The sequence below is a fragment of the Mustela lutreola genome, chromosome 11 (assembly GCF_030435805.1).
Source record: "Mustela lutreola isolate mMusLut2 chromosome 11, mMusLut2.pri, whole genome shotgun sequence".
Taxonomy (NCBI): Eukaryota; Metazoa; Chordata; class Mammalia; order Carnivora; family Mustelidae; genus Mustela; species Mustela lutreola.
Window position 1 is genome coordinate 69,414,053 of NC_081300.1, and position 9,178 is coordinate 69,423,230.

The 9,178-nt window shown below is 53.4% G+C and overlaps 1 protein-coding gene across 1 annotated transcript; it reads right to left on the reverse strand.

Annotated features, from left to right (window-relative positions):
- Positions 1-4,923: 4,923 nt before the first annotated feature.
- MTFP1 (mitochondrial fission process 1) lies at positions 4,924-8,497 on the reverse strand. The gene is made up of 4 exons (XM_059140559.1): positions 8,138-8,497; positions 7,108-7,235; positions 6,496-6,728; positions 4,924-5,532 (listed from the first exon to the last, which is right to left on the reverse strand). The coding sequence occupies exons 1-4, from the start codon at positions 8,202-8,204 to the stop codon at positions 5,460-5,462; spliced, it is 501 nt and encodes a 166-aa protein (XP_058996542.1). The 5' UTR covers positions 8,205-8,497; the 3' UTR covers positions 4,924-5,459.
- Positions 8,498-9,178: the final 681 nt, after the last annotated feature.

Here is a 9,178-nt window from a genome sequence, read left to right on the forward strand (position 1 = left end):
AATTCTATGATGAGGAAACCAAGGCTCAGAGAGGTTAGGCAACTTGCCCATGGTCACACAGCCTGTGAGTCAGCTGCACACCAACTGTGTAGAGAACCACAGGCTGGAAGACAGGAGATACAGAATCAGAACTGGGCTGGGAAAGGGGGGGCTAGAGGAGAGAGGGTAGGTGGAGAAGGTAGGAGGAATGTTGAGTTATGTGGGTTGCGGGGAGGGATGGGGGCCAGACTGTGAGCTTGGGCCAGTGACTCCAACTCCAGAAAACAGGGACCTAGCCATGCTGTGATTGTAAAGAGTAAATGAGCAACACCACAGGAAGTGCTTAGCGTTGGACTTGACCCACACTAGAAGCAGTTCACTAACACATTGTTCTCCGTAACCCTGGAGGCAGTTTGAAACAGCCAGCAAGGGCATGTTGGGTGCTGCTGCCTCCTTGTGGTGATGCTGAGCATTGCATGAAGGTGGCCTCTGGGTTCCCAAGTCCCAGAATGTTCTTGGACAAAGCCCTGAGGAAGTGGAGAAAGACAGGCCTCCTGCCCCCACTCCCAGTAGGGGTCTGGGCCCCCTCTTGGGCAGGGGAGGAAATACTGGGCTGGAGGAAGCACAGAGGAGGCTCCCAAGCCAGCCCTAGAGGATCAGAGGGTACCTTGAGGGGGATGGAATTGAGTGGGCTATAGTCAGGTGAGGGTGGGTAGGCCAGCAGGAAGCGGTGGGGAAAGGTTGGAAGGGGGTTCCCAGTTGGAGGGAACAGCGTATGAGAAAGCCCCAGTCATGACAAATGCCAGATCCAAGAAACCTGAAATGAAGATATAGGGTAGGGGGAAAGGGTTGGGTCTATGGGTCTAAGAACCACCTCAAGGAGTCTGGGCTCTGTTCTGAACATTTTAAGTGGTTGGCTAGATAGAAAAGCTGGGGGCAGGGTCCGGGGAAGACAAGCCAGAGGCTGCTGCCCTCATCCAAGCCTGGAGGGGACAGATAGGACATGTGGTGGCGGAGGACTGGGGCCAGAAGCTACATGAGTGAAAGGGAACACCCAGGAAAGAGCGAGAAGGGTCTGAGCCCGAGGATCAGGTGCTGGGGTAGCAGCTGAAGGTGGAAAGCTGGAGTGAAGGTTCTAGACAAGCAGGAGCTGCAGCTGAGACCACCTTCCCTTCTCCCTGCCTGTTTGGGAGAAGAGCAGAGCAGGGCTGTCTTAATCTGTGACCCTGCAGTCTGTGAGGCTTCTGCCAAGTCACTTGCCCTCTCTGATCCTAGATGTGGCTCTACACGGTAGGGAGGGTGCTGTGATCCTCCCCCCTTTTCCCCTGCCCGCAGGTTGGCAGGAGGGCCAGAGCAATGGTGGGCTGGTAAACATTTAACCTCTCACTCCTCAGGCAGGGGGACGCTGATCTGTTGATCTCCATCAGATAGATAGTCCCCTCATGAACTATTGCAGGCTACCCAGAGATCACTAAATGGGGGTTGGGAAGCAATGTGCAATAACTCTAACAAAGTATAGCCACCAAACAGATGCAAGAAATGCAAGTAACCTCGGGAGTGCAGATCATAGCAAAGCCTGCTAAAATCATCAAGAAGCTTTCAGTGTTACCACCTGTTCTTTTTTGCTTGCTTGGGTTTTGTTTTGTTGGCTTGTCTTTTTGAGATAGTAATTGACATGACATTAGTTTCAGTGTACAACATGATTTGCTATTTGTGAATTTAGTGTGTATTTGTGTTTCTTTTAAAAATTTATTTGAGAGAGGGAGAGAGCGCACAGATAAGCAGGGGGAGGGGCAGAGGGAAAGCAGGTTCCCCGCTGAGAGGGGAGCCCCCTGTGGGGCTCCATCTCAGACCCAGGAATCATGACCTCAGCCAAAGGCAGACACTTAACCGACAACCGATAGAGCCACCCAGGGGCCACAACCTCCCCCCCCCACCCCGCCCCGCCATTATTTAATTTAAATAATGGCTGTGTTTAAAAGGATTCGGAAGGGACACCTGGGTGGCTCAGTTGGTTAAGCAGCTGCCTTCGGCTCAGGTCATGATCCCAGAGTCCTGGGATTGAGTCCCACATCGGGCTCCTTGCTCGGCAGGGAGCCTGCTTCTCCCTCTGCCTCTGCCTGCCATTCTGTCTGCCTGTGCTCGCTCTCTCCCCCTCTCTCTCTGATAAATAAATAAAATATTAAAAAAATAAAAATAAAAAATAAATAAAAGGATTCGGAATAAGGTAAGGATCTTGGTTCTGGCCCCTGTGAACCCCTCTTACACACCACTCATTGGCCCACAGTAAGAGGTTTTACAAAGTAAGCCTCCAGATGGGTCAGGTCTCAGGCATCCAGAAGAGGCCCCACTTCTGGCTAGGGGACTGCTGGGCCCCTGAGCAAGCATTAAAGGAGCAAAGGGAGAAGCACCCTGATTCCAGTGCCCCCAGGCAAGCCACGGGTTTGCCCACCACCCCACTGCTCCTGCCCATGTTCTCAGATGGCAGGCATGGGGCCTGCTCACTCCCTGGGTCTTCACCTCACAAGAGACCCAACACCAGCTCCTACTCTTGGAGAACTAATTTCCCCAGCCCCACCTCAGAAAAACCACGAGTGGTAGAGTCATTGGTGAGCATCTCTTTCTTGGGAAACTCCAGTAGGCACTGAGCACTCCTTTGACCCCACTGCCTAGGTCTGGAGCTAACACCTGCCTGCAAGACTCGGTGTCCTGAGCCAGTGGCCGTGGGTGAAAATGCGTGCTTAGGATGGACATCAACATCACCATGAGCACAGTCCCTGTCATTGGTGTGAGGGGGCTGGGTGACCGCTTCCACCAGCCAGACCGTGTTGTTAACATGGAGAGTGTGGGAGCATGGGGCACACTTGTACCTATGTGACCTCAAGCCTGTAGAGATGAGTTTTCCCATCTCTAAAATGGGGCTGATCTTATCTACTGCATGGGGTTCTTTTTTACAATTTAAATTAACATACAGTATATTCATGTAATATTAGTTTCAGAGGTAGAATTTAGTGATTAATCAGTCATATATAACACCCAGTGTTCATTCCATCAAATGCCCTCCTTAATGCCCATCACCCACTTACCCCGCCCAGTCACCCCTCTCCCCTCCAGCAACCCTGTCTGCTTCCTACATTAAGAGTGTCTTACGGTTTGTCTCCCTCTCTGATTTGGTATTATTTTTCCCTCCCTTCCCCTGTGATCCTGTTTCCTTTCTCAAATTCCACATGAGTGAAATCCTATCATTGTCTTTCTCTGATTGACTTATTTCGCTTAGCATAATAATACCCTCTAGTTCCATCTACACTGTTGCCAATGATGGTAAGATTTCCATTTTTTTGATGGCTGAGTAACATTCCATGTGTATATACCACATCTTCTTTAACCAGTCATCTGTCAATGGACATCTGCGCTTTTTCCAGTTTGGCCACTGGGGACAATGCTATAAATATCGGGGTACTACATACAGTTCTTGGGAGAATCACATGTGGTCACTGCAGAAAAAGAAAAACTGCCAGATAACGAAGGGGGTAGCACTGATTGTCCATATACAGTGGACAGCAGTTACCCTTCTTTGGGATGAGGAGGCTCAGGGCGGTGAGTGGCTTCCAGTGATGGGGTCATAGAGCTCACAGCTAACTTCCCTGAGGTTTCGGGCTTCGCCCTGGCAGGCCATGAATGGGGGCCAAGTGGAAGAAGGGGGGAAGGAAGAAGGCAGAACCAGGTTCTGCTGGGATTTGCCAAGGGACCCCTGACCCCGTGTCTCCCACGATGAAGGGGACCTCAAAAAGGGCCCAGGTTTTGGAAAAGGACTCCCTTCCTCATTTCTGTACCCCCTGGAGTCAGAAGCCTGACTCAGTTCAGAGGACCAGATCATCTGGTGGGAAACCTTCTCAGCGGACTTCCCAGAGACAAAGGGAAGACAAAGATACCCCACCAGAAAGCTTGAAGGCAGCCACCCAGCCAACCTCTACACACCTCTAACCTTCTGACCCAGTTTCTGCTCACTGATACTGAAAGTTGAGAGAAAATGAAGGTACTTGTCCTGAGGCAAGAAAAGAACATGTTTACACCATGACCTCAGTGACCAAGGTAGAGACTAAGTAAGCAGGGAACCGGTGGCAGAGCCCACATGTCACAGGGATGCAGGTGTGGGTTGACCCCAGTGGGGAGATGGGGAGGTGCAGGACTGGAGAGGCGCCAAGGGGACTCAGAGCATTTAAGGTAGCCGTGGGAGACGGGGCAGAGGTCAAGGGGGGCCAGGGAAAGGAATCCAGTGGCTGTGGGATGAGAAGAGCAGCAGAGAAAGGCCCACCGTCAGAGACCCCAGCCATCAGATGCACCCTATAGCTACAGACATCCCCAGAGCACGAGCCACCACCTGAGCCCTTATCCTGTCGCACCAGCAATCCTGCCCGGTCCCTTGGCCCCTGTAAGCCCCTAGCCAGGTGCAGGGGGTCACTATGGGGATGGGTCAGCCCCCAAGTGTGCACCCAGGCTGCCCATCTCTCTACCCCTCCGAGTTGTTAGCAGCCAAAAATGGGCCTGGCCCAGCATCAAGGAGGAATGCCCCCTTCAGTGCTCTCAGGGACAGCCTCCCGGGTCACTCCCTTTTCTCCAAGGCTCCTGAATCTCCTCCTGGGAATCTCATGTGATACTCATAAGGGGGCTATTTTCACCTCGGGCACCTTCAGGCTCAGGTGGTAACCCTTTCAAAGGTATCAGTGCTTTAGCAGGCTTGCAAAGAGGTCAATAGCCGAGGGAGAATGGCAGCACCAAGGGAGGGATCCCCGAATCTGCAGGGGAGCATCAGTGGGTGAGGAGTACCTGACATACTGTGAGCCACGTGTGACTGGAGAAGTCAGCCTCTACCTCTGAGGGCCCCTGGGCCTGCTCCCGATCACCACACCCCTGCTCATCCACAGGAGAAAAGGATAAGAGAACTCAATTTCTTGAGGATTTATTGGGCCAGGGGCTGTCCTGCCTTCCAGCTAGGCCCGAGCAGGTCCTGCACTAGGGGTGGGCCAGCTAGAGAATCAGTCCTCAGGGTGCCCACGACGGCACCCCCTGCATTTCTCCGCATGTCTGCTGCTCTTCAGTCCAGCCACATTGCCGAGCCACCGGGACTCCTGGGTCCCCAGCTTGCTAAGCGATCTTGGCTATCTATATTCCTTGCCATGTCTGGGCTTCTGTCTACTTATCCTCCATGGGAGGTTACCTTCCTATCAAAAGACAGGTCTGCTCGCCGTCAGTATCACAGATTCCATGGAAGCAGATGGGGGTCAGGTCTCCCTTTCTGTGAGTCACCGCAGCTGCTGCTCCTTGAGGTCTTTATCTCTCAGTCTCCATCTGGCTCAAACATGCCCAGATGCCAGGGCCTCAGGCCCCAGGGAGCCAGGCATCCATATCCCCTGGCAGGAGGAAGAAGCTGGACCAGAGCAGGGAGTGGGCCAACCCACAGGCCAGGGACCCAGGTGGGGTCAGGAGGAGCTGGGCTTCTCCACTGAGGGGTAGAGTTTGCGCAGGCTGGAGTCCAGGAGGAAGTCCACTGACCTGTGGTGGACAGGAATGAGCAAATGAGCCCTGGGAGCTAGAGCAGGGAATAGGAGGTAGGAGGTCAGGGCTAGGAAAGGGACTCCTAGATGCAGGGCATGAGTGCCATCCAGGTGGCAGACATCACCCTTTTCTTTATTCAGTTGGGGAAACTGAGGCACAGAGAGGGTAAAAGGCTCACTTAGGGCCCTTGGGTAAGCTGTGTTCCCTTGGGAAAGGCCTGTTCCTCCCACTCTACATTGGTCTGATTGAGTTGGCCTTGTTCTCTGGTTCTAAGAGCAGGCATGTGACCCAAGGGTGGCCAATCAGAAAAGAGAAATTGGCTCAGAGGTGGGCACTCAGTCCAGAACAGACCAATGAGAGCCTTCCTTGGGACTTTTTTGGTCAACTACAAGAAGCTTCCTATGGGGCTTGCTAAGCTGGTGGGGAGGAGGCTAGGAGCTGCTGGAGGCCATCTCTGCTCCCACGTGGGGAAAGCGAGTGAAGCCAACATACCAACATGGGATGGTATGGGAAGAAGGGCACAGTAGGATGGGGAGACCAAGACCCCAATGACCCTATTTGGGTGCCTCAATCCAGCCATGCCTGAAAGCAGCATTAACTCTGGACTTCTCAGTTTCATGAAACAAATCATTCTTATTTTCCTTCACCTAGCTTCTGTCGGGCTTCTGTCACCAAAATCTCCCTAAACCCATCCCCTCCAATGTGCACCTGATCCTGTCTGCCTCTGATTGTTCTATAACACTAGGGTTTCTTTCTAGAATTTAGTGGTCCTGTGTCCTATACCCTCAAGGCTCTGCCCATACCTTTACTGCTTAAGTGCCTGCCAGAACACAAGCACAGACCGTCCTTTCTGCCTCAGAAGCCTGTTCTACCAGCCCTGCCTGTGCTGCTCTTGTCCTGTGCAAAGTGGGGACACCCCACGTCTCTCAGAGGACCCCTGAGGCTGGAAGAGGCACCCACCTGTCAATGGGGTGGATGATGACAGGGATGACCAGAAGCCCCAGTGCAGTGGTGGTCCACTTGCGGACAGACAGAGGCCAGCGGGTGGCGGTGCCTAGGATGTAGAGAGAGGCAGCACACACACGGTTGATAGTGAAGCCTGGGATAGCCACAGAGGCCAGAGCCTGCCACACGAAAGTGTCCACCACAGCCATGGTCACCCTGGTGCTGCGGCCTGCTTCAGGGCACGGTACCTGGTAGGGAGAAGAGAGAATTAATCCAACAGGAGCAAAGGTGGGAAACCCTGTGGACAAGGGGCATAAGACTGGACCAGGGTAGGTAGGTGGCCAGTGGGGGTGGGGACAGAACCACACTGGTGTCAGGTTCTGGACTGTACCAATTCAGAGCTGAGCGTGAACTCATCCACAACCAGAATTGGGGTACAGGCTAGGGCACATGCATGGCTGGGGGCAGGGGACACTATCCTACAAACAGGACTGAGGTATGGATTGCAACAGGCAAGGTAGTAAGAATTGGACTGTCCCACCAGGCATTGTAGCAAACACTGGCTGTGGACAGAAGCACAAAGGGAGTGGACTAGGGTGGGGGGTGGAGGGGCAAGCCAACACTCACGGCTCCCGCCTTCTTGCCCTTGTCAATGGCATCCGCCAGCACATAGGAGCTGGACACACCATAACTCAGCCACACCACAGCTGTGGGCACCAGGGAGCGGAATGCCTCTCCCACCTCATTGGCATAGCCTGTTGGGGAGAAGACATTTCACTCCGATGGTGGTGGTGGGGGGGGGCGGCTGGCTGGCTCAGTCCATTAAGCTTCTGACTCTTGATTTTTGGCTTAGGTCACATCCCAGGGTTATGAGATCGAGCCCCGCGATTCTCCCTCACCCTCTCCTTCAGCCCCTTCCCTCTCTCTCTAAAAAACCAAAAATAAGAATAATTCCGGTGGTGGAGAGGGGGCACGGGCTGCTCCACAAGGGGGCACTAATTCTAATCCCAGCTTGCTAAATGGTAGCTGAGTGACCTTAGATAAGTGATTTTATTTCTCTGAGCTTCTGTTTCCCAGTCTTTAAAAAGTCAACCATGAAGTCCACCTCCAGTCTAGGGCCACTGTGGGAGAGCTGAGTACAGTCACAATCATCATTCCCTTGCCTTCCCAGTCTGGGTTCTAGGATCATGTGCACTAATGCAGAGACTAACAGCAGGTCCGCTGATGAGGCACTCACCCTGCACCAGTCTTTCCTGTGCCTTATTCTACCCTTCCAACTACCAGCCCACGAGAGAGGCGCCGTTTATCTCCGTATGCCCCCCAAAAAAACCAAGCATCAAATAGAGCCAGTATGAGAGTCCAGATACTGACTCCATAGTCAAGGCCCAGACATACCAGAGAGGGCAGCCCACTCACCCCGTTCCTCCCAGCCGGGCTGGAACGTTCACCTGGGAGACTGGCCAGCAGAGACCCTGAGCGCAGAGCTGGGCCGACCTGAGCTGTGTGACCTTGGGCAAGTCCCCAGGCCTCTCTTGCCCATGCAGAATGAGAACTACGATCCTCCCACCTTCTCCAGGGCACTGACCGGCGCCTGGCGACCCCTGTCTCTCCAGGCACATGGTAGGGGAGTCGCCGTGCCCCTCGCCACCGCACTCACCTAGATACCGCACCCACGTGTCCCGGAAAAGGTCGCGCTCGGCGGCCCGCGGGAGCGGTTCGGACATGGCTTTCCGCCTCCGCAGGAGCCACTGCAGCCGGTCCTGCTGCCGTTACCACCTCAGCTTCCACTACCGCTCCAGTCCGCCGCGGCGGGACGGGCTGAAGGTCCCGGGCTGAAGGACAGGTCGTGCGGTCCCCGCCAGCAGGGAGCGTCTGCAAATTACCCCGCGCACTGAAGCCCCTCTCCCAGGCTTGGGTTTTGCAGATTAACACGCTTCAGGTTTTCTCTGGGGTTGAGTGGTTGGCGCAATCCTTTCCCACGACTGACTGTAGTCTTGGAGCCTAAGAGACTGGGGTTCAAATGCGACATGCTACACTTCCTAGTTGCACTTTATAACCTCAGGCAACACACTGTACTCTGAGCTTCGTTTTATTAATTTATTAAATGGGGAACGCCGTGTTTAGTCCTGGGACAGTTGCAAAGATTAATGATAAGAAATCATTTATTAAGTTTACTACTGGCCAGACCATTGGCTAAAGACTCTAGACAGATTGCCTCCTAAAAGCCTCCCACCAACCCAGGACCCCTATTTTACAGACGAGGAAATAAAGGCACACACACACGCAAAGGGTCACTTTTCCAGGTCATACAACTAAGTGGTGAAGCTGGCATTTGAATCCAGCTCGTGGCTCCAGGTGCCGCGCTCTCAAGTTGAGCTGAGTGAATGAGGCTGGGGAAGTGAACAGTGAGCAGCACCCTGGTGAGGTGGATATTTGGACTCTCGCTGCCAGGTGCTATGTTCATATACCAAGCTCTGAGGTCTAACTGGATCAGCATAACCCCCAGACCAAGATTCTCTGGGGCAGGACCTCGAGTGGTTAAATGAATGAATGAACGAATGAACGAACGATGAGACAGGGGAAGCAAGATATCATGGAAGTGAGCAAAACAGAAAGAGTGGTCTTGGGTTGTCATGATTACTAAGAAACTCTTCCCCAGCTGGACCTCAGTATTCTCACGTGAGCAATGAGTGCCCTT

Excerpts from the sequence above, each read along its gene's own strand:
- MTFP1 (XM_059140559.1), bottom strand. The coding sequence starts at position 8,204 with ATGTCCGAACCGCTCCCGCGGGCCGCCGAGCGCGACCTTTTCCGGGAC. Across the intron at positions 6,729-7,107 it reads AGGGCAAGAAGGCGGGAGCC|GTACCGTGCCCTGAAGCAGG; the intron begins GTGAGTGTTGGC and ends TCTCCCTACCAG. Across the intron at positions 5,533-6,495 it reads ATCATCCACCCCATTGACAG|GTCAGTGGACTTCCTCCTGG; the intron begins GTGGGTGCCTCT and ends TGTCCACCACAG.